Genomic DNA, 27238 nt, shown 5'->3' with positions numbered 1-27238 from the left:
CTCAGCACCTCATTATTACACAGCAGCCCATCATCTGTTTTCTAGCTTCTCTAACGGACTCTGTAGTCTCCACCCATGTCCTTCCAGTCTACACTCCTTGTGGTGCTTTCAATGACCAAAAGAGTATGGTACAATCAGCACTCAACAACTATTTGTTAAATTAAGCTCTCAAAACACTATGCCAAGATTCCCCAAAGATGACAACCCAAAATATAAGACCACTCTACCTCAGTTACATCCACCAATATGCAAAAATGCAAAAATGCACTGGTCTCTTAAGCCCAGGCCCAACTAATACACTGGTTTGAACTGAACACACAATTTGAACAATTGCTCACTTCTACCTGAGTTCACAAGAGCTGTTAACTACTCCCTCCTGATTCTACCAAGCTCCTTGTGCTTTCCTACATCTAGAAATCTCTCCATGCTTGACACCAAAGCTTGTTTTCCTTCTATGTATAACTGTTACCTGATCTTTCCTTCATTTTTTCAAGTTCAATCAACTGCTTTTTCTAATGCTGTTTCCTTTTTTCCCCACTAAGTTCCAGGAGCCATTTTGTCCAAACTATACAGAAGCTAATATAAAATAGTCTTCCTCAAACTTGAAGTGTTTGTTATCTTTCTAGGAGAAAATAAAAACAAATCCAGTAGAAGCCAATCTTCTATTGAAAAACACAATGGGGCTACAAAATAACTTCGACCTAAGCAAGCCAGTTACTAGTCACCCCTTCAGAAGGACTGTCCTGAACCCATCTTCCCTGCCACAGTCTCAAAGCAAGTCCTGAAAACTCAGAGCATCCCCTATACCTGCACAGGCTGGTTCTCTGGTTAGAAAGCTCCCTGAGGGCAGGGACTGGGACCACAGCATCCCTAGAACCCATTAAGTGGCTGACATAGAAGGGACCCCAATAATAATACCTGGTGAATGAATGAACATGGGATATAAGTTACGCTATCAAAAAAACCGCAAGGTCAGAGGCTTATCAAGGCGCACTCTGCTGGGTGTGGGAGAGTGAGTACAAAAAGCCTTGCAGCTTAGCAGACCAGGAGACGATGGTGGCTGCACAAGATACAGGGGCTTTACTCCCAGATTCTGTTCATGCTAGGTTTACAAGAATGGAGTCAACCCTAAGTGCAACTCATCACTTCAGCAGGTAAAGCAAGTGTGCGCCCAGGCTGGGACCCCACATTCTGCCAACAGATGGAATAGAAGGAACAGAACAGAGTAAGATTCCTGAGTCTCAGCGATAAAGTGAGGAAGAACACAGAGCGGGGAAGAGAAGCGGAAGCAGGGCATGTGGGTAACTACAGGAGGGCTACCTCTTGCTGAAATCTATCAGGAGCCAGGCTCGGTGCTTAGCACTTCACAGGCACTGACCCTTTTGATCCTCCCGCCAAAACAGAGGTAGAAACCTTTATCATCTCCTTTTACCGATGATGAAACTGCAGCATAGCGAGATGGTATCACCTGCCCGAGCACACAGCTAGGAAGGGGCAGTGCCGTGACCCGAATCCGGGTCTGACTCCTGGGTACCCCACTCTTGAAGCCGCAGTACCTATTCTGCCTCCCAGGCCTTAACGCAGCACTGAGGGAAGAGTTCTTCATTTATCCATTTAACGAACACCTCCGGAGCATCTACTGGGTACGTGCCAAGCTCTGTGCCAGCAGCGCCGGTGCGCGGAGGAAGGGACGGGACTGGCAGGGTCGGGGGACCGAACGCAAAGTCAATCCTGAGACGCCGCGCTTGCGGCCGGCAGGCAGAGGGAAGAGGAACGAGGGACAAGGGCAGAGGGATGAGGGATGACGGCCGAGGGATGAAGGACGAGGGTGCGGCAGAGGGGAGGGAAGGCGCGGAGTGGGAGGAGCGAGGGCCCGGGGATGGTGTCGGCAGGCCAGGGGGCCGAGCACCCGTGGACCACCACCGCCGCCCTCGGCGGACCGCTGGCTTCTGCCAGGCGCCCACCCTGGTGCCTCAAATTCTGCGGCATTCGGGCTCGGCCACCGGGCGCGGGCGACGCGGGGGCTGGGAACGGGGGCGAGACGGGCAGTGCGCCCCTGAGGCGCCGAGGCCAGGGAAGGGCGGCCTGAGGGAGGCGTGAGCGGCGGCGGGGAGGCCGTGAAAGGGGCGCGGGCCGGACGGCGGGGGCAGAGGGGCCGACAGCGGCGTTGCCGGACTCACCTCCCGCGGCGGCCCCTCCGGACTCGTTGGCCCGGCCCGGCCGGAGGAGGCGGGGACCGGCTCCGGGCCGCGGGGGCTGCCGGGAGCCCGTTTCCTGGGCAACCGGGCCGGCACCGCTGAGAGATGGCCGGCGGCTAGAGCGGCAGAGCCACAAGCGGCGGCTGGCCAGCTGAGCGGCACGGAAGAGACGTCAGCGCGCTTCCGGCGGGCGTGGGCGGGATTTCGGGCTCCTTCCCGGGATATCTGCGGACGCATGGCAGGTGCGTGGGACGGGTCCGATCCCCCGGGCTGGTAGACTTTGAGAGTGCGGGCTTGGCCTGCGGGCTGGGCGGGAGGCCGGACCTCCCGGCGTGAATGGGGGTCCCTGCCTTGGCCCAGCCCATCCCGCTTGCCTTGCGCAGGCTCGGCCATCGGCCGGGGAGCCCGTCAGTTTGGCCGCGCCTCGGGTTTTTTCACGCGTAGAACGACTTGGATGGAGCGGAGTGTTCGCAGATCCTGACCCTCAAATTGTCATTGTCATTGTAAACTAGCGTTAGCGGAGTACATTGGGCGCCAAGCCTTGCATGCCCAGCTCCTCCCGATACCTTTCCCTGAATTACCCTCAGGATTACCCGCCACAGAGTTTGTTGCTTGTAATAAAAGCTGTCATTCAGCTAGTGCTCACTGTGTGCCAAGTAGTGTCCCAAGTGCTTTATGTGGGTCAGCTTGTTTGAGCCTCACAGGGATCCCCTGTAGTAATGCGAACAGATTGGGAGCCGCTCCTCCTAAGGGATAAGTGAGGTAGCCACTGTGCCTAACCTCACTCTGCTCTGTGCTGTGACTCTGATACTGGGCTCTTTCCCTACTGGCCTGAGTTTCTTGAAGTTAGAACTGTGATTTTGGTTCCTAAATACGTGCTGGGTATGGAGCAGACAGAGAATGAATAAGATGGGGTCTTGCCCTCAAGGAGCCCCTACTGGAGGAAGGAAACCCTTAGAAGATTATAGTGCAGGGGGTAGGGACTATTTCTCCATTTAACACATTTTATTCAGAACCTACTGTGTGCTGAGGTTAGGAAACAAGACGTAGTCACTATTCGGGTGGACTTACAGTCTAGCAGGGAATTTAGACATTACACAAGCAAATATACCAGGCCAGTGAATGTCAGTGATAGCTGAAGAAGAGGTTGTTTCAGATCTAGTGCAATGCGTTCTAAACCAACCTGGGAAATCCAGGAAGATTTCCTTGTCGAAGGAGTGACTTTCTGAAAACCCAAATCAGATCATGTCAGAGCTTATTGCTTCCTTTCTACTGACTTGGAATAAATCTAAACTCTTTATCTTGGTCTGTAAGGTTCCAGTTGCTTGACTGCCCCCTCACCTATTCCCCCCTCCCACCGCCATTCTATTCTAGATGGTGTGGGGTCATCGAGCACAAAGGTCGAGAAAGAATTCTTGGGATGTTGCATGGTGCAACTTAGTAAATTTATTTAAGTAGCATGGCAACCGGACCCATGGGCAGAAAGGGCTGCATTTTTTCTGTATGAAGCTGGTGGTTATATGCTTACTGGTCAAGAGGGAGGAGACACACAGGGAGTGTTATATCATAAATGTTTCTCTGAATTTCTACTCCTTAAACTACTTTCGCAAGATTTCTCTCATGCTTATCATTCAGTTCGATATTAACTATTGGTGAGATTTACAGGCAGTCATGAGACCCTTTAAGAGTGTAGCAACCAGCACATATTTGAATCCTTGTTGGAACTACGTAGGCTAAAGGTCAGCCTTCCGGACTGAAGGTGGACATTTTTCTGCTTCTATCCCTCATCATAGACACACTGGTCTTGCTTAGTTTTTCAGACTCACCAAGTTCATTCTCACATTAGAACCCATACTGCTGACCTCTCATCATGCAGGTTCCAGCCTAAATGACATTTCTTCAGGGGTTCACTCTAACACAAAACCCCATTTTCTTTTCCACATGGCGCTTATCACAGTCTGAATTGATCATGGTCATCTGGTTGTCTATTATCCACCTCCTCTTTGGAAAGTAAATTCCATGAAAATGGTCCTGGTATGTCCCATTCAGTCACTTGATCCCCATGCCTGGCATATTGTTGATTAGTTGTATAAGTAAAAAATGAAGGGGTATTTAAATAAGCAGAGCCTTAAAGGATACTAGGAGTTAGCCAAGTGAGTGGGGACATACATAGACCGGAGAAACATTCTAGGTCAAAGTCAGAACGTGCACAGAGCCAGCCCCAAGGCATAGAGAGCAAGCTGGGAGAAGCTGGAGAAGTGGTAGATGGGACTTGCATAACAGGCTGTGATTGTGGTTTATAATAAGAAGTAAATATTTGGCCTTTGTCCTGTTCTCGGCAGAGAGGTAAAACCCTTAGTACTTCCGAAGTGTGAGAGTGAACAAGGTGTCTTTCGTTACGTTAATGAAGTGACTTTTGGGAAAACCTCTAGGTAACCTTTGGATGGGGGCTGGTTCCCAAGCACACACACCAATCATGTGATTAAAGGGTTGGAACTTTCAGTCCCACCTACCTCCCTAGTGCCCCCCCCCCCCGGGAAGAGGGGCTGGAAGTTGAATCAATGGGTAGTGCCCAGTGATTTAATCAACCAAGCCTATGTAATGACCCTCCATAAAAGCCCACAAGGATGGGATTTGGGGAGCTCCATGTTGGTGAACTCATGGAGATTCGAGGAGAGTAGTGTGCTTGGAGAGCATGGAGACTCCATACCCCTTTCCACATACCTTGCTCTGTGCATCTCTTCCATCTGGCTGTTTCTGATAGAAGAAAAAATATATATATATAATATATACATATATTATATGTATATACATATATATATATATTATATATATATATATATTATATATATATATTTGCTCTCCAACTAAGACCATAAATTTGTTAACTTTAAACAGGAAATTTGGGACAGGCAAGCTACGGTGAACTCTGGCAAGTTGGAAGAGACAAAGGGAAGGTCAGCTTTCCTTAGGTTTTAGGAGGAAACTGGGGAGAGTTGTAAACAAAAGTGTATTACAGAATAACAAAAGTTGGAGTTTGTAGTGGTTTCTGCACAGTGGTTTCTCCATTGGCTGCTGGCAGTGGTTAGTGCATTATTGCTGGGGTGGAGAGGGCTCTTCCTTCCTTTCCTTAAAAGCAGGAGATAAAATTGCTGTGTGAAGTCTGTCCTCCCTAGTAGAGATCAGACTTCTCTTCCTTACTCCTGCTGGTTGTGCGGGCTGCGGCAGGGGTGTGTGTGTGTGAGCACCCTCCTCTCCAGGGCTTCCTGACTTCATTTTAAATGAAGTTTCCTTTATTTTCACATTTCTCCCTTGTGATCAAAGTCTTTGCTCAAAAACATCACTTTATCAAGAGTCAGGTTTTCTGCATTTAGTGGCTTTGTCCTTGGGTGTCAGAAAGGACCTTTCCTGGTTGTCCCGTCCCGTCAGAGGGAAAGTGCATAACTAGAGGAGACCATTGAAGCCATGTGTAAGTGACAAGAAGGGGTAGGAGGGAGACCTCAGCACTTCCCATCTAAAATCTCTATCTTGGGACTCCTGGGTGGTTCAGTCGGTTAAGTGTCTGCCTTCGGCTCAGGTCATGTTGCCAGGGTCCTGGGATCGAGTCCCACATCTGGCTCTCTCCTCACTGGGGAGCCTGCTTCTCCCTCTGCCTCTGCCGCTCCCCCTGCTTGTGCTGTCTCCTCTCTCTCTCTCTCAAATAAATAAATAAATAAATAAGTAAAATCTTTAAAAAAATACAGAATTAAAAATAATATGACAAATCTAGTATGATGGTTCTAAACCAGGAGCTCGAACCTGAAGGTAACCAGCTAAATAGATCAAAAGACCAGGGGTCATTAGGTGAAATTTGTTGTAATCAGTGCTCTTGTTCCCTGATCTTGTGTAAGTGGGTTTCTATCTCTCCAGAGGTATTTATCCACGTGCAACGGGTGGTATTTGCTACTGCACAAATACCTCCTTGTTCAGCAAGTAGATTGTCCAAAACTCCTTTATGTTTTTTATTTTATTTTTTAGATTTTATTTATTTATTTGTGGGGGGCAGAGCCTTTGAGCTTGGGTCATGATCTCAGGGTCCTGGGATTGAGCCCCATGACGTGTCAGGCTCCCTGCTCAGGGGGGAGCCTGCTTCTCTCTGACCCTGCTCAGGCAGTTAAACGTCTACCTTCAGCTCAGGTCATGATCCCAGGGTCCTGGGATCGAATCCTGCATCAGGCTCCTTGCTCAGCGGGGAGTCTGCTGCTCCCTCTCCCTCTGTCTCTTCCCCCGCCCCCAGCTTGTGCTCTCCCCCCCTTTCCCTCTCTCTCTCAAATAAATAAAATCTTTAGAAAATAAAAAAATAATAAATAGGGGCGCCTGGGTGGCACAGCGGTTAAGCGTCTGCCTTCGGCTCAGGGCGTGATCCCGGCGTTGTGGGATCGAGCCCCACATCGGGCTCCTCTGCTGTGAGCCTGCTTCTTCCTCTCCCACTCTCCCTGTTCCCTCTCTCGCTGGCTGTCTCTATCTCTGTCAAATAAATAAATAAAATCTTTTAAAAAAAAAAAAAATAATAATAAATAAAATAAGTAAAATAAAATAAAATTAATTTCTCCCTGCTAAAAGTAGGAAGCCACATTTTTTCCATAACATTACAAAATTGTGAGCCACTCCTAAGGCATATGTGCTTGTAGCGTAAATGTTAGCAGTTGTGCCCTTGGCGAGTATGCCCGCCATGTGGGGGTGTACAGCTCAGCTTGTTGGGGTGAAGTAGCCAAAGGTAAAGGTATCACTCATTCCTTCAAAGGGAGTTGCAAGTGTCTATCCAGCACAACATTCACCATTTCCACCTCTCAAATAAAAACCATCCGAGAACCATGAGAAGACAGCGTCATCCGAAGGCTGTAAGTCATCGCGGGAGGGAGTCAGGAGGGATCTGAGTCAGGCATGAGCAGGGAGGTAACTGCAGCAAGGAGTTCTGGGAGGAGTAGTTAGGAAGAGGATTTCGTAGGAGGGACATGACTGGCTGGAGTGTGGTGGGTGTTCAGGAGGACCTCTACTGCACAGGGCACGGGGATGGCTACAGGGGTCCCAGGACTGTCTCCTCGCTGCCCTTAGCCGAAAGGGTGGTGGCCGGAATGGCTCTGAGGCAAGGTCCCTGGTGCCACACGGTGTGTTGTTGGCTGTAATGCCCTATGGGGTCGATGGTGATCCCCGTGTTTGGGGTGAGTAACCTCAGAGAATTCCCTTCCTTTTCATATATAAATGGGAAAAAGGGAAGTTGCTAATTGGGATGGCCAAGGGCAGGGGGATTTATTAAGGTTGGTTTTTTTTTAAGGTTTTATTTATTTGTTTGAGAGAGAGAGAGCATGAGTGGGGGGCAGAGGGAGAAGCAGACCCCCTGCTGCACAGGGAGCCTGCTTCAGGGCTCTATTCCAGGACCCTGAGATCTTGACCTGAGTGGAAGTCAGATGCTTAACCAGCTGAGCCACCCAGGAGCCCCTCATCCTGGTCCTTTTAACTAGAAGATCCGCCCAATAATGAACACAGAGTTCAAGGCTACCCAAGTAGATTCAGTGTTTAAAGGAAGACCAGAATTTTCCTTAAAAACAATTTGGAGGGGTGCCTGGGTGGCACAGTCGTTAAGCGTCTGCCTTTGGCTCAGGGCGTGATCCCGGCGTTATGGGATCGAGCCCCACATCAGGCTCCTCCGCTATGAGCCTGCTTCTTCCTCTCCCACTCCCCCTGCTTGTGTTCCCTCTTTCACTGGCTGTCTATCTCTGTCAAATAAATAAATAAAATCTTTTAAAAAAAAATAAAAACAATTTGGAGGAGCACCTGGGTGGCTCAGTTGGTTAAGCATCCAACTTTTGATTTTGGCTCTGTTCATGATCTCAGGGTCATGAGATCAAGCCCTGCATCGGGTTTGCGCTGAGCGTGGAGCCTGCTTAAGATTCTTTCTCTCTCTCTTAAAAAAACAAACAAACAATACAAACAATAATTAGGAGCCAACTCTAATAATCATGCATGGGTTCGTCAGGCTTCTGGGTACAAGCCTGGGAATGCTCTAGGAATTGCCTGGTAAAGTCATTGCACCTGCAGGAGCTCGATCATATAGCAAGTCAGGGGGTAGTACCCTATCTGTGGTTCTAGAGCTCTCTCCATGTAGCTGGCGTGCAGGAGTGCACGAGCACCTGGCTCTGGGGTCCCAAACACACCAGGCTTGGCCACTCACCGCTGACAAAATCCACAGGCAGAGAGGTGAGTGGTGGGGGCACAAGAAAGGAGTTTATATCAGTGAGGCCGACACCGGGAGGACAGTGGACTAGCTTCTCAAAGACCATCTCCAAAATGCTGAAGATACTTGTAGGTTTATAGAAGAAGAATATGGGACGAAGGTGGGTGGGTGTGTGCAGGGGGCAGCAAAGGTCTGGTCTCGTGGGGTCAGTCACGAGGGGTCTTGCTGGTTCAGCGCAGCCCTTGTTGCTTGAGGGGGTAGTTTTGGTTCCCCTCATGGGATGCGTTGCCAGCTGGCTCTTTTGCCTGAGTTAAGAGATAAGCTGAAAAGAAGAACTTAGTCATTTAGGAAGTACTGATTGAGGTCAGGATGGAGGCCCCTGACGTCCTCTCTCACCAGGATTATCCCAGTGGCAGAGTTCATCCAGTGCTGGGATGGGCCCTCGACAGCAAGCATGTGCAATAGTGGATGTGAATCTGAGAAACCCAGTTGATAAGTTTGAATCACCATCTTAAATTACTCAGCAAATCTGAGATTCCCAGATCTCACTTTGGGAAAGTCTTTGACTATAACTCCTAATTCACCTTTAGTCCAGGGCACACAAGAAACTAGGGGTTTAGCATTGGATCCTCAGAGGGTCTGACTTTAATGGGATAGGTTTTAATGGGTTTGGGAAAGGAAGGGAAGGTTGTTCAGAGAGAGGATCGAATGAGGAAGTGCAGGGTATAAAGGAAGTGGGGGCCATGCGGGAGGGAAAGGGGAAGGTGGTGGTGGGCTTTGCGTAAGATGGCAGTTGTGCGCCCTGAGACCAAGAGGACAGGAGGGGAGCAAGAGGCCTCAGATTTTTGTCTTCTTCTAATTGTTTGTTGCTTGATTAATTTGGGAATCAGTATTTTATAAAGAGGTGACTTGAGAGTCCTGAATCTGTTTAGAAACTTCCAGGTACCCATTAAATTGGGCATCCCATGGAGTCTGTTTAATTTTAGAGTCAGAGCTTTCTAATTAGGTTCTGAGAAAAGTTTGGGGGGGTCGAGAGTTCCCCATAATGGCCTTTGAAGTTTTAACTCATCTCTGGTTAAGTTGGTCCATTTAGTCAAAATGTGTTCTCACCAGCAGTTCACGAGGGTTCCTTTTTCTCCACATCCTCATCAACGCCTCTTATTTCTTGTCTTCTCTTTCATTTTTTTAAATTTTTTATTTATTTGAGAGAGAGAAAAAAAGAGCAAGCATGAGCAGGGGAAGGGGAAGAGGGAAAGGGAGAAGCAGACTCCCCACTGAGCAGGGAGCCAGATGCAGGGCTCGATCCCAGGACCCTGGGATCAAGACCTGAGCCGAAGGCAGACGCTTAACTGACTGAGCCACCTCGGAGCCCCTCTTGTCTTTTCCATACTAGCCATTCTGACAAGTGTGAGGTGATATCTCATTGTGGTTTTTGATGTAGGAGAGACGTTAGGGTTGGAAGCCAATGGCCAAGAAAGAATTCTTGAAACATCTTTGGTGCAAAAAGGTGGTTTTATTAAAGCACAGGGTCAGGACCCATGGGCAGAAAGTTGCACGGGGCGGGGGGGGCGCCTGGGTGGCATAGCGGTTAAGCGTCTGCCTTCGGCTCAGGGCGTGATCCTGTTGTTGTGGGATCGAGCCCCACATCAGGCTCCTCCGCTATGAGCCTGCTTCTTCCTCTCCCACTCCCCCTGCTTGTTGTTCCCTCTCTCGCTGGCTGTCTCTATCTCTGTCAAATAAATAAATAAAATCTTTAAAAAAAAAAAAGTTGTACAGGGGTTGTGAGGAGTGGCCCATTATATAATTTCAAGTTGGGGGAGGGGTTCGGGAGAGCATAAGTCTAAAGAATTTTGGAAGCAAGGTTTCCAGGACCTGGAGGGTGCTAGCTGTTGTTGGGAAAACGTCATTTATTACCGTCTAATAAAACCTTAGTCCTGAGACCCTTCAGATGTATACCGCTGGGCCATATGCTTGGGGGCTGATTGCCGACATGTATCTTGGCTTTAGAGATAAAGGAAATTTCTGCAGGAATTTTTATTTAAAGTAGACTTACAGGATCCTCAGGGGAGGGGGTCAGGCTAAGGTTGCCTTTTGCCCTTAGCGAGGTGTTAGCATTGAGGCAGCTGAGTTCCTGGAGGAATGTCACTCGGCCTATTTTAAGGGCTTGTCAATGGGTTGTAAATAGTAAGGAAATTCAATAATTTTTCTTTTGCTTTTGTTTCCCACATCAGTTTTGATTGGCATTTCCCTGATGATCAGTGATGTTGAGCGTCTCTTCCCGTGCCTGTTGGCCATCTGTTTGTCTTCTTTGGAAAAATGTCTATTCAGGTCCTCTGTCCATTTTTTTATTGGATTATTGCTTTTTTGGTGTTAGATTGTGTAAGTTCTTTATAAGTCAGTCAGAGAAAAATAAATACCATATGATTTCATGCATATGTGGAATTTAAGAAGCAACAAAAAAGGAACAAAAAAGACTTAACTATAGAGAACACATTGATGGTTATGGGGGGAGATGGGGGAACAGGTGATCAGGGTGAAGGAGTGCACCTGTGATGAGCACTGGTCATGGATGGAAGTGTTGAATCACTATATTGAACACCTGAAACCAATATAACACTGTATGTTAATATCCTTGAATACAAATAAATAAGTAAATAATAATGAGGGACCATAGCTTTTTAAAAATGTCTTTTATTTATTTCTTTTAAAGATTTATTTATTTGAGAGGGGGAGAGAGAAGGAGAGCACGAGACGGGGGAGGGGCAGAGGGAGAAGCAGACTCCCTCTGAGTGGGGAGCCTGATGTGGGACTCAATCCCAGGACCCTGGGATCATGACCTGAGCCGAAGACAGATGCCTAACCGACTGACCCACCCAGGTGCCCCAGGACCATAGCTTTTAAACATAAAACCAGATGGGGTCCCAGAAGGAGGACCCTCCTGAGAGAGTGTAGAAAATCAAAATCCCATTACTCAAAATCTGAGGTTCAGAAAATAAGCGAGTACTTTAAACAGATCCTGAATAAAGTCGGGCGCTCCACCAAAGGGAGGGCTCAAAATCTGAGAGACTCTCCAAAGGGGTGAGCACAAGGGCTCCACGAGGACACCTTGCTCAGGCTTGAGGGTTGTCGTCCCCTGGAGTCCTCTCCTTCGGATCCCACTCTGACCACCAAGTAATGTAAACTTTAAACAGAGCAAAGAGGGGCGCCTGGGTGGCTCAGTTGGTTAAGCATCTGCCTTCGGCTCAGGTCATGACCCCCGGGTCCTGGGATCCAGTCCCGCATCAGGCTCCTTGCTCAGCAGGGAGCCTGCTTCTCCCTCTCCCTCTGCTGCTCCCCCTGCTTGTGCTCTCTTGCTTGCTCTCTCTCAAATAAATAAATAAAATCTTTTAAAAAAATAAACAGAGCAAAGAACATCTCTAAGTAAAAAAATGAGTTTAGGGGTGCCTGGGTGGCTCAGTTGATTAAGCGTCTGCCTTCAGCTCAGGTCATGATCCCAGGTCCTGGGATCGAGCCCCGCATCGGGCTCCCTGCTCAGCGGGAAGCCTAATTCTCCCTCTCCCACTCCACCTGCTTGTGTTCCCTCTCTTGCTGTCTCTCTGTCAAATAAATGAATAAAATCTTTTTAAAAAATGTTTTTATTCAGGAATCACAAAGGCATTGCAATTCAGGACAATTCACTATGACGAATGGCAGGCAAGTCGGAAGAGACAAAGGGAAGGTCAGCTTTAATTAGGTTTTAGGGGGAAGTGGGGAGGCGTCGAACACATGTTCTGTGGAGAAGAACAAGAGTTTGAGGTTGTAGTGGTTTCTCATCAGCTGCAAGTGGCGGTTGGTGCATCGTCGCCGTAGCAGGGAGCACTCTTCTTTTTCTTAAATGCAGGAAATGAAATTCCTACATGAAAAATGTCCTCCCGTGTCATAATAATTCTTATCCTCCTCCTTCCTGTGGGCTGTGCAGGCCACAGCAAGTCATGTGTGCATGAGAGCTGCTCTTTCAGCTCCATTTTAAATGAGGTTCCTTTTATTTATTTTCAGAAATTTCATAATCATTATGTTTCTTTTACTCCCTATCAGCAAACACTGTTGGAAGTACAGCGCCCAGAAAACCTGTCTTATCTGTCAGCGCGAGAAAAATTAAGGACAATGCAGCTGATTGGCATAATTTAATCCTGAAATGGGAAACCCTCAATGACACAGGTTTTGCTACTGCGAATAGTATTGCCAACCTGAAAATCAGGTTATGGTAAGTACGTATAGAGTTCCGCGTGCTCTAAGCCCTGCACCCGCAGTGATCAGGCATAAGCCTCCCGGGGGTCTTTTAGCGTGGAAGTGGTAGTCTTTATCAACATGCGTGAATTACATTATATTGAGAAGAAGAGCAAGTGGTAAAATGATGTGTACCAGTATAAACTGTGTATGTCCATTTTAAATACAAAATTATGCTACCTATTGTTCACGGTTATGTCTGTATATAGAATTATAGAAATGGACTGGAAGGACACGGGCCCAGTCGTAAAGCTCGCACCTTTAGGATGGGTGAGTGATGCGTGGGAGATCAGTAGGACTTCGATTTCACAACATTGTACTTTGTTTCTGTGCTGTTAGGGTTGATAGAGCTATTTCTTTAGTCTCCCTCCGTGTTCCTGGCCTACAGCTCCTAAAACCCTTCTGACTTCCCAGTGGATAAGAGCACGAGGAGCGTCCTCTGCTCTAATACTTGGTCTTTTGTCCCCAGAATGATCCAGGTGAACAGAGGGTCCTGTTATTCATACCATGTCCCTTCCAGCCACCCCTGAGTTCATGCTAAGGAGGTGACTTCTGGAAAGCCCCATGGGAACCAAGCAGGGGATTGGAGACCGTGAACTTTCAGCTCCCCCCCTCACCCTACCTCTCAGGGAGGGGAGAGGGGCTGGAGGTTGAATCAGTCACCAATGGCCAATGACTTAATCAATCATACCTACATAATGAAGCCTCTATAAAAACCCAAAAGGATGGGGTTTAGAGAGCTTCTGGTTTGGTGAACAATAACACCTCTCCCTGCTGGAAGTGTGGCCCCAAACTGCACAGGGACCCAATCCCCTGTACTCAGGACCCTTCCACACCTTGCCCTACATACCTCTTTATCTGGCTGTTCTTTCGTATCCTTTCATATCCTTTGTAATAAACCAGCGATCTGGTAAGTTAACCATTTTCCTGAGTTCTGTGAGCTGCTCCAGCAAATCCTTCAAATCCAAGAGGGCAGCTCATGGGAACCTCTTATTCACAGCCCGTTGGTCAGAAGCACAGCCAGCACCTTGGACTTGCAGGTAGTGTCTGGAGTTGAGCGGGGACAGTACTGTGGGGCCAAACGTTGACCTGTGGGATCGGAGGCTGTCTCCGGTAGGTAGTGTCTGCATAGAGTTGACGTGTGGGACGCCCTGCTGGTGGCCACACTGTGAGAATTGCTTGGTGTGGAGAAACCCACTTCCTACCTTTGGTGACCGGGTGTCTGAAGTAAGGTGGGGGATGGAGAGTATTTTTCCTTAGCAATTTCTTTTTTTAAGATGTTTTAATTATTTATTTATTAGAGAGAGAGAGCACAAGCTGGGGGAGGGGTAGAGGGAGAGGGAGAAGCAGACTCCCAACAGGGAGTCTGGAGCAGGGGGCCCAACATGGGGCTCAATCCCAGGACCCCAGGGTTATGACCTGAGCCAAAGTCAGACGCTTAACTGACTGAGCCACCCAGGCACCCCCCACCCCCCACCCTTAGCAACTTCTTTAAAAAAGACAAAGGAGTCGTGAGAAAACCTGTTAGCGGTTGCCAATTCCTATTGGAAAGTTCGCTTCATTATTCTTCGCACTTTCCTGCAGGTATAGTTTCTTATTCTCAAAGTTATCATTCTGTGTTCCTATGTCATTGTCCATAAGCCAGAGTCGAGAGTGTCCACTGCTGCCTCCGGTTCTGGCCTGTTCCCGCCACACATCACTTGCCACTGGCCCTCTGCTGCCTCTCCCTGCCGAGGCCCGTTCAGCAAGAGACAGTTCTTCGCTTGCCTGCATAAGGAGCTCTCTGATACTGTCCGTTCTCTTTCTATGTTCAGTTTTTCCCTAACATGTGACCATGCTAGATTAATTTCATGCCCCACAGGCCCCAGGCTTTGCTTACCACACAATTCCCAGACAGTGAACTCTGGGGAAGTGGTCACGTCTCGTTCATCTTTGTACGCCCAGCACGGAGCCCTAGACCAAGGACGCTACGGGGCTGCCTCCGGCTGACTCCCTCTGGTGCAGAGCTGGTGGACATGTTCATTGTGCTTGTAAATAATAAGCAATCATATGTTACAACCACACGAAGTAACACCTGGGACGAATGCCTGACACCGTTGTGTGGAGATAGCTCTTTCTAGGGTCTTCCATAATGAGACAAGGTCCTTTCAGAGTGTACTTTGTTCCCACTCTTTTCCATTTTGTCCAGCAGTGAAGATGAGACAGAGTTACAGGGCAGCAGCCCAGCTTCCGGGGAAGGTGCAGACAAGGCGCTTCCAGAATATAGCAAGGAGCTAGAGACGCTGTGCGAGGAGCTGCAGACCACCTTCGATGCTTTGGTGAGATCCAGAGCCCCTGGCCACCTGTGCTCGCAGTCACTGAATCTCGGGGATGTACTTGGGACTTCCTCGGCACTCAGCAGGTGTCGACGCTGTGGGAGACACTCTCCCCCAGACACTTGCCTTTCCCTCCTCAGCCTCCTCCACTTGCCCCCTAAATCTCGGTGCTCCCCAGGATGCTGTCCTAGACCTTTGTTCTTTCTGCCCCCCTGTGATGTTTGGGTCCATCTCACCCCCTCTGAGGGCTCCACGTAGTAAATATTTTGAGCTTTGTGGCACCTACTGTGCCTTGTCACCACGCGGCTCCACCGTGTAGCAAGCCAGCGATGGTACAGAAGTGAATGGCATCATCGCTGGGGTGCAGGGGTGGTCAAGCACCTGGCTCTGGGGTCCCAAACACACCAGGCCGGGCCGCTCACCGCTGACAAAATCCACAGGCAGAGAGGTGAGTGGTGGGACACAAGAAAGGAGTTTATTTCAGTGAGGCCGACATTGGGAGGACAGCGGACTAGTGTCTCAAAGACCATCTCCAAAGTGCTGGAAAGACGTGCAGGTTTACATAAGGAGAATGTGGGACGAAGCCTGGTGGGTGCGTGCAGGTGGGCGGTAAAAGGTCGGTCGTGGTCGTTGGGGGAGTCACGCAGGGTCTTGCTGGCCCCGGGCAGTTGTCCTTGCTTGAGGGGGTAGTTCTGGTTCCTGTCATGGGATGTCCAAATGGATGTAGTTCAGGTTTCTGTCAGCGTGGCTGTGTTCCAATAAAACTTTATTTATGGACACTGAAATTTTAATATCATGTAATTTTCATGTGCTGTAGAATATTCTTTTTACATTTTCTTTGAACCATTTCAGAAGGTGAAACCCAGTCTGAGCTCCTGAGCCATACCAATATAGCGTGTGGGCTGGATTTGGCCTGTGGGCCCTGGTCTAGCACACGAGAGATGTTCTCAATGTCTAATGAACTAATGACTGGGTTCCACTACTCACTGCACCTGCCACCAAACGTAGACTTAGCTCCTCATCTCTTTGCTGGGCACATACTCGAACTTGGGTAGCTAAAACTTACCCATGAACATAGAAAATCTTTACCTTTTAACCTTTTCTGATGGAAATGTTTCTGATATTTAATATGATTTCTTGTCTGTTAAACAGACTATGTGAAGTGTAATTGTATTTCTTCAAGATACCACTTGTTCAAATTTAGGATTCCAGCTATGTTAAAGCTGACTATTGGTTTAAAAGAATTTTCCAGGAAAGAAACACTACCCTTTTTTTTTTTTTTTAAGTAGGCTCCATGCCCAGCGTTGAGCCCAGTGCAGGGCCTGACCTCACAACCATGAGATCAAGACCTGAGCTGAGATCAAGAGTCGGACGCTTAACTGACTGAGCCACCCAGGTGCCCCAACCTACCCTTTACAACATCACATTAACTGTAAGATGCATTGTGGTTTCAGAAACACTAAAATGAGAAAATAAGTGGTTGAGGACATATTAGTAATTTGGCCTTTTCTTTATGATCGGAATCAGTACTGTCTTTGGGATATTTAAGGTGCCTATGGGGCTAAATAGCAAACAGTCTCCTCTAGATAAGCGATTAGGTTTTTGTAATCAACCTGTCTGTTTTGTGCTCTGCCTTCCCTTTGTCTTGGGGTTGTGCTGTGGTGAGAAGCATTTGCACTCTGCGTGCTGCTCGAGCAGGTAACGAGACAGGTGTCAGCGACTTCAAGTTGACCCCCACTTGAAGGAGAATAAAGGGTGTGGGCCACGTGAGATCTGCTTTCTTCGTTTGTCTCCATGTTCGTGGCTGTGTCTCTGGCAGGCAAGGTCTGGACACGGAGCTCCTGGCCGGCAGGGAGTGGACATGGGCCAAAGAAGCGACTAAAATTGACAAATCTAAGTTATGGAAAACTGCCCAGTTGTTTTGTTTTCTTTTTCCCGAATTAACCCATTTGATCATGGCAAATATTTTTGTTTTGGGCACTTGCGTGACACAGTTGGTTAAGCAACCAACTCTTGGTTTTGGCTCAGGTCATGATCTCAGGGTCGTGAGATCAAGCCCCGTGTCCAGCTCCACGCTCAAGGTGGAGTCTGCTTAAGATTCTTTCTCTTCCTCTGCCTCTCCCCCATGTGCGTTCTCTCCCTCCCACTCTCTCCCCCCCAATAAATAAATCTTTTAAAAATATATACTTTTGTTTGAACAAAAAAGCAGGTGCACATATTTTCCTAAAAGAAAAGAAACCGGGTGGCTGAGTTCCAGTATTAAAATCATTTGAACAGCCAGAAAGCTAACACACGTGGAGCTCAGTGCACTGCTCCCCAGCCCTCGCTGCCTCGCCGTGCGTGGTTCTGACGGGCCTCCTCCTCCTGTCAGGGCCTCTTCATCCCTCGCTGCCTTCCAGGGTAAAGCCTGTCACAGAATCTCAAAGCTCTGTTAGAACAAGAAACATTTTCAACACATACTCATGTGACTTTTATAAAATGTAAAAAAGTCTGAAAGGATTTTGTTTTTAAATGTCACTTGGCTCTTGTTAGCTCACACGTTCTTATTTGTAACTGTGGACGTAGGCCCATCAGGGAAAAGTTTCAGAGGGGAGGCTGACGGGGAAGAGAGGGTGTGCGTTTCATTTCAGGCACACCAGGAGTGATTGATTGGCTTTGTGTGTCTGTCCTAGGTTCTCCCCATTCTTAAGTGGCAGGCTGGTACCCTGGGACTCCTTCCTCAGCCCTACTGACCTGCACTGAGGAGGGACAGCATGGGAAGATGTTAGCAGGGAGAGTCAAAGTCCAGAAAACCCAGCCAGCAGGCTTGATGGACTGAGCAGCGGCAGAGGAAACGTGGGGCACCTGTCCTTGGTCCCTCTGACCCAGAGCACAGGCCCAGGGTGAGGTAGTCCGGGGAAAGTAGCCGCTGGATTGTAGGTGACCGTATGCTCTGGTCAGCTGAGTTCCCAAGATCTTCAGATAAAGCCTGGGCTGTGTCGATGACAGCCAACAAAATGATGGCCCCACCCATCAACACAGAGAGACAGCGTGGGGACCTGAGGGGGGCAGGCCTTGTCAGAGGGAAGTAATTAGAGGAACTGGAGGTTTAGCTCAGAAAAGGGGGAACCAGTAGTCAAAACAGCCACCATCACAGCCAAAAGGCTGTCCCAAGAACAAGAAATGGTCCACTGGTTTTCTGAAGCCTCTGAGGGGACAAGGGAGGCCGCTGGTACTGGCAGGAACTTTGGCTCCCACCAGAGAACAGTGTGGCAAGTCCTGTCCGGAGCTGGAAGGGGCTCCCACGGAGCTGGTGTGGCCCATGGCAGGAAATGTGCCCCCAAAAGGCTGGATGATTACCCGGTGGGTGTGTCACAGAGATCACGGAGGAACTAACTCCTGCGGGACTGCATCGGCGTACGCACGTTTCATCCATTCTCGGGGCTACCTCATGACTTGTATTAATCCCATCCTGTTACTTACTTAACATTCTTCTGTCATAAAATTAAAATCACGTTATACACACATTAGCTGAATATTGCTTCCCTGCCAAAAGTCTTTGAGCCTGGGGCTGACTCCCTTTTTCCGAAGAAGGGAAGTTTCATTTCTTTCAAAGGCACGTATGAGTGGGAGGGAGAGGCACACGGGCCCGAGGCTAGTAACCCGAGTTGGAAGACAGCACGCATCGTGTGGCACAGGGTTACTAATGCCACGGCCCCGTAGCTCTGGGAAGATGCAGGTGCCCTGGTCTCTACGGTCTCCCCAAGCCACTGTATCCTGCTCCAGTGAATTTATTCTCTGCATATTTTATGAACACTTGAGTTTTTAGGATAGTGTCTGATACACAGGAAGTTTGAGCGGGTAGTACGGAGAGTGCGCGTAAACTATCCCCAGCCCGCACCCCGTTTCAGACGTTACTGTCCTACGTATCACAAACATGTATGCCACGTTTGTCGTAATTTGTGGGCCAGTATTGATACGCTGCTATTGAAAGAAGGCTGTAGTCTAGTCACATTTCCTTCCTTTCTCCCTCATGCCCTCTCTCCACCCCGGACCCCACAGTGAATGTAGTCATCATGTCTGCTCAGGCTCCTGGTGGCTGCCACAGCCTCACAGACTTCCCTTGTTTTTTCTAACAGTGACAGTTTTGAGGATGGGTCAGGCATTTTGCAGCTGTCCCTCACTTGGGGTCTGTCTGATGACTTTCTCGTGATTTGGCCAGGCTTGTGGGTTTTTCGGGAGAGGCCGCAGAGACGAGGTCTCATCACATCCTGTCAAAGGCGTGGACTGTGACCACGCCATATCGCTCTGGGTGTTGACCTTGACCGCCTGGCCGGACCTGACCTTGACCTGTTGTCAGGTTTCTCTGTAAAAGGTACTCCTTTCCCGCTGTCCACACAGCCCGCGCTGGAGGAGTGGGAAGTCCTGTCTCACCGCCTTCAGGGCGGAGCGTGTACCGAGCTTATGTCTGTCTTCCCCCACCCGTGCGTTACCGGGCCATGCATTGCTGGCAGCGCGGACTCCTGGCTGTGTGTTCCCCACTTCGGGTTGTATGTAATCCAGCACCGCTGTATTTTGTTCCTCCAATTGTTCCTGCCTTGGCCATTACGAGCTCCGTTGGCTCCTATGTCCCTTGGACACGCTTCCATCAGTGTGAGTTTTGCTTTTGGGTTTTTTTTTTGAACACTTCCTTACTTTCTAGCATTACAAGATGTTCTAGGCCCATCCTGTGTATTTCCTGCCTTGGATCAGCCATTTCTCCAAGGAGCCTTGGTTCCTCTTACTGGAGGATGGTTTTAGAAACCAAGATCTGGGTGCCAGCCATCAGGCACTGAAATCCTCTGCTCCAAAGAATTTATTCTATGTTGAAGTGGTTTGGAAACAAGTTCTCATTCTATGTTCAAAACCAAAAGTTGATGTTACAAGGTTTTTCATATTATTTTTCCTATTTTCCATCTTTTAGAGAGAATGGTTTCCCAGACTTGGCTTTAAGTGTCTGTAATGAACTTGACCTTGGCAGGGGGCTTTGGGGCACCTCTTTCCCCAACCTGGATGAACATTTTGCAGTTTGGTCTGGGGAGGAGGCGTACTGAGGGTGAGCTGGGAGTGTGGGCCGCCGTTCATCCCCTGTGGGTTCAAGGGCATAACCCTGGGCTCTATTGGTAAGCAAGTTGTACATGGCACCGCAGGCCTATGTCAGGCCTCCAGGATTTTCCTTGTTCTCCTGATCATTTATAAGGTTTTCTTTGAATTAGGTGGCAGGATGCAGAGAACATGGGATGGCATGCTGAGAGGCATGGGGTCAGGAAGCGTGGTGTGGGGTACTGGCTTTGACCTTCTCTAGATCAGCAGCCCTGAGAATTGGCCCAGCTGTATTGGAAATGCTGAGTCCTACCTCTTGGGGTTGGGCCAGGTGAAACATCGAACCGAAAAAGATTGGGGAAAGGAGTGTAGTCCCTTAAAAATCAATGTTAGCTAAACTTGGTGCACACCATATCTGGCGTAATTGGAGAGTGGCTGAGGGACCGAGTGTAAGGAATTCAGATTTTGACAGTTTACAGATCTCTCTATAACCCCCACGTACATGGGTTAAGTATACGTAGGGGTTAGAAATGTCTTAATGGGTCTGTGCTGCTTAAATCTGAAATCTTACTTGGCCCGTTTATTTAACAAACCCTCTCTAGCTCCAACTAGGTACCTCAGGAGTACTTAGTCCTTCTCACCGCCATGTAAGCACTTCGTCGGAGCGGGCCGTGCTGGCTCCTCTCTGCAGCGGGCATGGTGCCGTGTGCCCTGCAGGGGCCGGGCAGACGCTGCGGTGTACGGGCCTCCCGCAGAGCTCACCCTACCCCGAGGCGTCGTCATGTCCGTTCTCCCCACTTCCTGTGTGAAGTGTGGAGGGCTGCCTTTCAGGACTACCGTTTTACAGACAAGGAAACCAAGCCTCAAGGTTTCAGCAAACTCGGAGGCAGCTAATAAATTTTTGTTAAAGTTAGCAATGAACTCATTTAATACCCTTCCTCCTCTCATTCCATAAAAGCAGAGCCTGCCTTGTGATCCCTCCAGGTCTTTGGGCTAAGAAATTAGTGCCTTCGGAAATCTTAGGGAAGCTGGGCTCAGCAAGCTTTCTCTTTCCAGCCCTGGAAACCCAGGGGTTATTTCTGAGGTAATGCAAATTAAAGAGACCGTAGCCACCGTCTGCCTCTGTCTCCCTGGAAATGCACTGCGTGTGGAGGGAACAGTGTTGGTGTTGGACTTTTGGTCTCAACAGACTTCTGCCTCTTAGCTTCGAAACCTTATAGTTACTGAATCTGAGGCTGGAGTGGATTTCAGATACGGTTCTCATATTCCCAATTAATATCTTTTCAGGCCAAAATACAGATGAAAATGGAAAAGCTGTCCTCGACCACCAAGGGGGTTTGTGAGCTAGAGAACTACCATTATGCGGACGGGAGGCATAGGCCCCCCCTGTTTCACACGTGGCCCACAACCCATTTCTGTAAGTAGTTCTCTCTGCATTGATTCTCAGGAGTAGAAATTATGAGAGCATTTGTGTTCTTTAGATCTGGTAGTTGAAGAAGCTGACAGGCTTTGAAATTCAATTCGTGAGGATCCATTGGAAGTGAAGGAGATTGAGGGGCATCTTAAAATGGGCCTTTCTTCTTGGCTCTAATAATCAGCAAAGAATATTAAATGTAATTAGAGACACAGGAAGCAAGATGCCCTTATTATCCTTTAAAACCAAGTGGCCGGGGCACCCAGCTGGCTCAGTCCATAGAGCCTGCAGCTCTCAATCTTGGGGTTGTGAGTTTCAGCCCCACGTTGGGCACGGAGCTTACTTAATAAAAATAAATAAATAACCTTAAACAAAATGGGTAGAGTGAATTCCACCTCCTCTGCAGAGGCAGAATTCTTTTTCTTTTTCAAAAAGACAGGTTTTGGGGTGGCGGGGTGGCTCAGGTGGTTAAACATCCGACTCTGATTTCAGCTCAGATCTCGATCTCAGGGTTATGAGTTCAAGCCCAGCATTGAAAAAGAAAGATAAACTGAGGTCATTTCAGCCAAGCCCTCAGAAGAAGAGTACTGGGAACATGGAATCCATTTTCTTAAGTAAGTTCTACAAGATCAGGGTTACTTTTTTTTTTTTTAAGATTTATTTATTTTAGAGAGAAAGCGAGCATGCACGTGAGAGCAGGGGGAGGAGCAGAGGGAGAGAGAGAGAAGCAAACTCCCTGCTGACTCCAGAGCCTGACATCGAGCCCCTGAGATGGTGACCTAAGCTGAAATCAAGAGTTGGATGCTTAACTGACTGAGCCACCCAGGCGCCCCTCAGTTACCTTTAGCTCTGTTAGTTCAAAAGAAGGGCCTAGCTATTTGATGCCAATTTGAGACCTCACTTTTAAATAAGGAGGAAAAGGGTAAAACCATTTGATGGAATGTGTTATTGGAATATTGTCGGTTTGAGGTGACTCTACTGTTCATAATCATCTCGGGACTGAAGAGTTGAGCGGAAAAGGCTGTACTTACTTATTAATTTCAAGACACTGTCATGCCGTCTAATCCGGCTGATCTGCATGAGCCAGAGTGATCCATACCACCTGGTCCTTCTTTATCGCCGCACTATGGCTGAGTCCGGTTTTCATGGAGCGCTTCAGGGTGGCGCCCCACCCCAGGCAGGAGCGGCTCTGTGAATTCGTGCTACTAAAGGGAGACGTCTGTTGCAGATGAGGTCTCCCGCAAGCTGTCCGACATGTACCGGAAGGAGCTTCTCCTGAAGCGCACGGTCACGGAGGAGCTTGCACACGCCACAGACCACGACCTCGCCCTGAGCTACTTGTCCATGTGGCTGCACCAGCCCTATGTGGAGACCGACAGCAAGCTGCTTCTGGAAAGTATGCTGCTCGAAACGGGGCACCGGGCACTGTGACCTCCCGGCACAGCCTCACCCGCGCCCCCAGGCTCCGGACCACCGGCTGCCTCTGTGGCTCCCATGGTGGACAGTCTCATGTAAGACCCAGCGCTGCGGTGTGGCCACCCACTGACCTGAGTGTCCTCCAGACTGGATCACTTCAGCGGCTCCCCGTGGCCTCTCCAGACACCGTGCTGCTGGGAGCCATCCGCCGCACAGCGTCATCTGCACCTGTTGTGAACCTGTCACCCCAGAGGACTTCTACATGAAATAAAGGAGTTCCTCAACAGAATGATGGAGTGATCTTGTTTTTGTAAATTAGCTGTATTTATATAACATTTATGTAGAAAACCCCTGGTTCTGTATTTTTACTTTATACCTATCTATTACTTAAATATTTATGATACCACATTAGTTTTGTAATTACAATAAATGTTTAGAATACCAGAGTTAACTGAGTAATGAAGACTGGCATCATGAAAACTACCCACAAACACGGCCTGTATCTGCAGACCGAGACGTGACAGGCCACGTGATTGTTCAGGCACAAGCGCTAGATCTGACAACATTTGCAACCAGATCCTGGGGGCTCGATCCTGCCATTTGCTTCCCAGAGACAGAAATGTAAGGAACTTCATGCCACAGCATGACTGGGACACGGGACACGGGACGTCACCTCATCTGACTGAAGCTCCAGCGTCCCAGAAACGGGAAGAGAGAAACTATTCCAATAAAGACTGTGCACAACAGGGATTCGGTTTGGGGGAAAGTGAGCCTACCTCGCTGTGCAGACTGACACCTCAAAAGCACTGAAAGGCAGCATTTCTTAGTATCTCCTTCCTCTGTCCCCGTGGCACTTACTGATGTCTAACTCCCGTAAAAGCTGCCCTCAGACGTGTCGCAGCCAGGAAGCCATGTGGTTAGCATGTGGCAGAAAGGGTGTTGTGCTCCAGGCCGCCCTGCCTGGCTGGCTGTTGTCATGAGCCGCAGAGGTGGGCGGGACAGGCCCCCAGGTCCACTGGCAGTTTTATGTTTCGGGTGTACTTAAAAAATAAGTGCTCTTCAGGGCGCCCGGCTGGCTCAGTCTGTGAGTGTGCGACTCTTGATCTCGGGGTTGTGAGTTCAGGCCACGCTGGGTGTAGAGCTTATTTAAAAAAAAAAAAAAAAAGTGAACGACTTAATACCGTGAGCAGGCCTTTCTAGGATATTCCATGGGTTCTTGACGCCTCAACCCAGACACCCAAGTGGCCCAGGGGAGCTAATGGAAAGGGGTGATATTGCAAAGGACAAACAGACACAAAAGAGCTAAGTGACAAATTATCTGGTGGCATTGGTCCAGAGATCCCTCATGAAATGGAAGAGGCATCAAATTAAAGGATGACCCCTTTGGTGGTTGAATTTGCTGAGTTCTGCACTCACTACACAACAATGAAATCTCCAGAGAGCTGACAGACTTCTAAACCTAGGAGACGGTTCCCACGGTTCTCCACCTTTAGGTATCTTGCCAAAATAGACACCCAAGGAGTATGCAAAGGGCAAGTCCACAAAAACAGAACAGGACTGGGGAAGAGCTTCAGGATAAATTCACGATAAATGCATCTCATTAAAACTAAAAGAAGAGGGGAAACATTCTCCAGGAAACACAAAAGCGTATACAAAAGCATCAGAGTAGTCCCCACATACCGCCCAGCTCAGCTCTGGGTAACATTTGCATGTCGTAAATAACGTGACCCAAGAGTTGATCACCATCCGTGCTGTTCACCAGATATTCCTAGAGTCCTGCCTTTGTGGCCCATGAAAGCCTGCCCTCCTGGTTCCCTTGCTGCTGGGGCAGACCACGTGGCAGGTGCTGGCCATGGAAGGACAGACATCTTCTCCATTCCCTCCGTCTGGGTGGGCCCCCGGCAGGGTCTGAGACGTGGTCGCCCTGCTGGGTCCCCGGCCCGGCTGTGATGAGGCAGCGCCGTCCTGCCAGCCTGTGAGGTGTGCGTTGCATGAGCAGGAGACCTGCACCTCTGTTGTTCGAAGCTGTTCCAGAGCTGTTACTCCTGCCTCTCCAGACCAACCCACAGCAGTTTTAACCGTTCTGGGAGAAGGGGTTTGGCAGAGACCACTGGCGGTCCTTCAGTGTTTCTTCTTGGCTTCGTTTGGGTTTTAGGTGGCGCATGGCTACCGGTTTAGTAGGGTTCAGAACCTTCTTTGCCGCCAGCTATGGCCACGTGACTGAGATGTGTGGGAGAGCTTTGGTTCTCCAAAGTTGTTTGTGCCCGTCCTGCTCCCCACGTGAAGGCAGATGGAGTGAACACGTGAGGGTGGTGAGCCTCCTAAGGCCTCTGGGAAAGGGGCCCCCCCCAAGGGGTGAGGAAGCCCCCTGGTCTGGGCCACCTCTGGAGCAAAGCCACTCGAGTTCCCGGGTGCCTTCTGGCTCACGTTTTCACTTGGGAGATGCTGTCGTCTCCCTAAGTCCCCGCCAGATTCATGTGTTGAAACCCTAACCCCCGGAGGAGGTGGTAAATGACAGGGTGGCCTGTGGGAGGTGCTCTGGCCATGAGGGCGCAGGCCCACGCGTGGGATCTGTGCGCCTATGAAAGAGGCTCCAGAGGCTCCTGCACTGGCACCACGAGCTCCAGCCTCCAGCGTCCGGCACTGCTGTGCCTGAGCTTCCCGGTCTGTGCTGTTTCATTACAGCAGCCCGAACGGACAGAGACGAGGAAGAAACAATGCCAGCTTGCTCAAGGCGCTGACCCTGCTACCTGTCGCGGCGGCCCGCTGATACCCGAGCAAGGGGAAGGTTGGCAGGAACGCGTGGGAGGGGGGGGGGGGGGGGGGGGGGGGGGGGGGGGGGCACAGGTGCCTCCAGCCTCCGCGAGCCAGCGCGTGATGCCTAAGCCCAGAACATCGAGACGCAACGGTACGAGCCTGCTGCCTGACGACCTCGACTGAAATGCCAAAGAGCCAGCGACCAGAGCTGGAGGCGGCCACCGCGGGAGGAGGTTGGAGGAAAACGGCGTGACGACGATGTGCTGTGACGGAGGCGTTAGCTCACACGACGCTGGCGAGCCTGGCGCCGCGGGTCTGAGCAGCAAATCGACACGGAGGGAACAGGAAGGGGAGGGGCTGCTTTCTCTTTAAAAAATAAGTCTCAGAGAACTGGCACTTTAAACTCCATGCATGTATAATTTTGTTAAAAACAAAAAACAAATGGCAGAAAAGCAAGCAAGCCGCTAAGCAAACGAAACACCAAGGCGGTTCTCTCCGGGAGGAACCACGGCTCCCGGCGGTCGGAGTCCACAGCACAGCGGCACGCTCAGCAGTGAGCAGTGGTTATCCCTCACCTTGAGCGTTAAACCCTGACTTCATACCAACCTGTGATACAGGGATGCTCGTTGGAGCGGGGAGGTGTGCGAGCCATGTCCCGTGTCTCACGGTGCCATCGGACACGAATAAATCGAGAAAGCTGTGAGACGGACATAACTTGGGACACATGGAGGTTAAATCACCAAGAAGGAGAAAGTGCTTGCCTTGGCCGAGGGGCCGAGGGCTGAGGTCGGGCCGCCTGTGCTTGGCACAGGCCTTCTGGTGGCTTTTGGCATTTCAAACTATGTGCTTATTATTCCCTAGATGAAAATAGACATTATTCTTTAAAATGTAGACCTCAGGGGCGCCTGGGTGGCACAGCGGTTAAGCATCTGCCTTCGGCTCAGGGCGTGATCCCGGCGTTATGGGATCGAGTCCCACATCAGGCTCTTCAGCTATGAGCCTGCTTCTTCCTCTCCCACTCCCCCTGCTTGTGTTCCCTCTCTCTCTGGCTGTCTCTATCTCTGTCGAATAAATAAATAAAATCTTAAAAAAAAATAAAAAAATAAAAAAATAAAATAAAATGTAGACCTCAGAGGACATTTAAAACAGGCTCCCCCTCGGCCTCGCTTCTGGTTCAGCTCTCCCCACTCCCATGACCACTGGGGAGGCCAACGTGGATCCAACGTGGATGAGCCTGACTGGGGTGGGGGGGTGAGGGGTGGGGACCACAGCTGCAGGGCCCTAGTGCTTTCCAGAAAACATAGAAAAAAAAGGGACTTTCTTTCATTGTATTTAGTAATGACAGTAGTTGGACTTGGTGACAGGGAAGACAACAATGCTGAGAACCTATGTCCTCACTGGGGTCCACACAAGCCACCCCCTGGGAGTCACGTGGGTGGTGTATCCCTGGGTCTGTGATCTGATGCCTCTTCACTCCTGCCCCTAGCCCGTGTATCTCAAATTATAAGCACCACGTATACAAGGAAAATTCTTCACAAGGAAATTTCCATTTGCTTTCTAGATCATACGGTGTGTCTGCTAACGCAGCAGTGCGGGG

General features: G+C 49.4%; 2 protein-coding genes across 4 annotated transcripts in view; one reads left to right on the top strand and one right to left on the bottom strand.

Moving 5' to 3' along the window:
• Positions 1 to 2308, bottom strand: part of TECPR2 (tectonin beta-propeller repeat containing 2) — a 102092-nt gene extending 99784 nt beyond the window's left edge. Inside the window, exon 1 of one of the 3 annotated variants that reach the window (XM_034642730.1) lies at positions 2181 to 2308. The gene's annotated coding sequence lies outside the window, so the exon portion shown is untranslated. The other 2 variants (XM_034642732.1, XM_019799281.2) reach the window with 2 other exon arrangements.
• Positions 2309 to 2313: 5 nt separating this feature from the next.
• CINP (cyclin dependent kinase 2 interacting protein) lies at positions 2314 to 23330 on the top strand. The gene is made up of 5 exons (XM_002918863.4): positions 2314 to 2440; positions 12487 to 12655; positions 14867 to 14996; positions 21342 to 21471; positions 22697 to 23330. Exons 1-5 carry the CDS (start codon positions 2434 to 2436, stop codon positions 22897 to 22899), a joined length of 639 nt encoding a protein of 212 aa, XP_002918909.1. The 5' UTR covers positions 2314 to 2433; the 3' UTR covers positions 22900 to 23330.
• The last annotated feature ends 3908 nt before the right edge of the window (positions 23331 to 27238 follow it).

The sequence above is a fragment of the Ailuropoda melanoleuca genome, chromosome 14, assembly GCF_002007445.2.
Source record: "Ailuropoda melanoleuca isolate Jingjing chromosome 14, ASM200744v2, whole genome shotgun sequence".
NCBI lineage: Eukaryota > Metazoa > Chordata > Mammalia > Carnivora > Ursidae > Ailuropoda > Ailuropoda melanoleuca.
The sequence above is the reverse complement of the archived record's forward strand: the minus strand, read 5'-3'. Positions and strand labels throughout refer to the sequence as shown.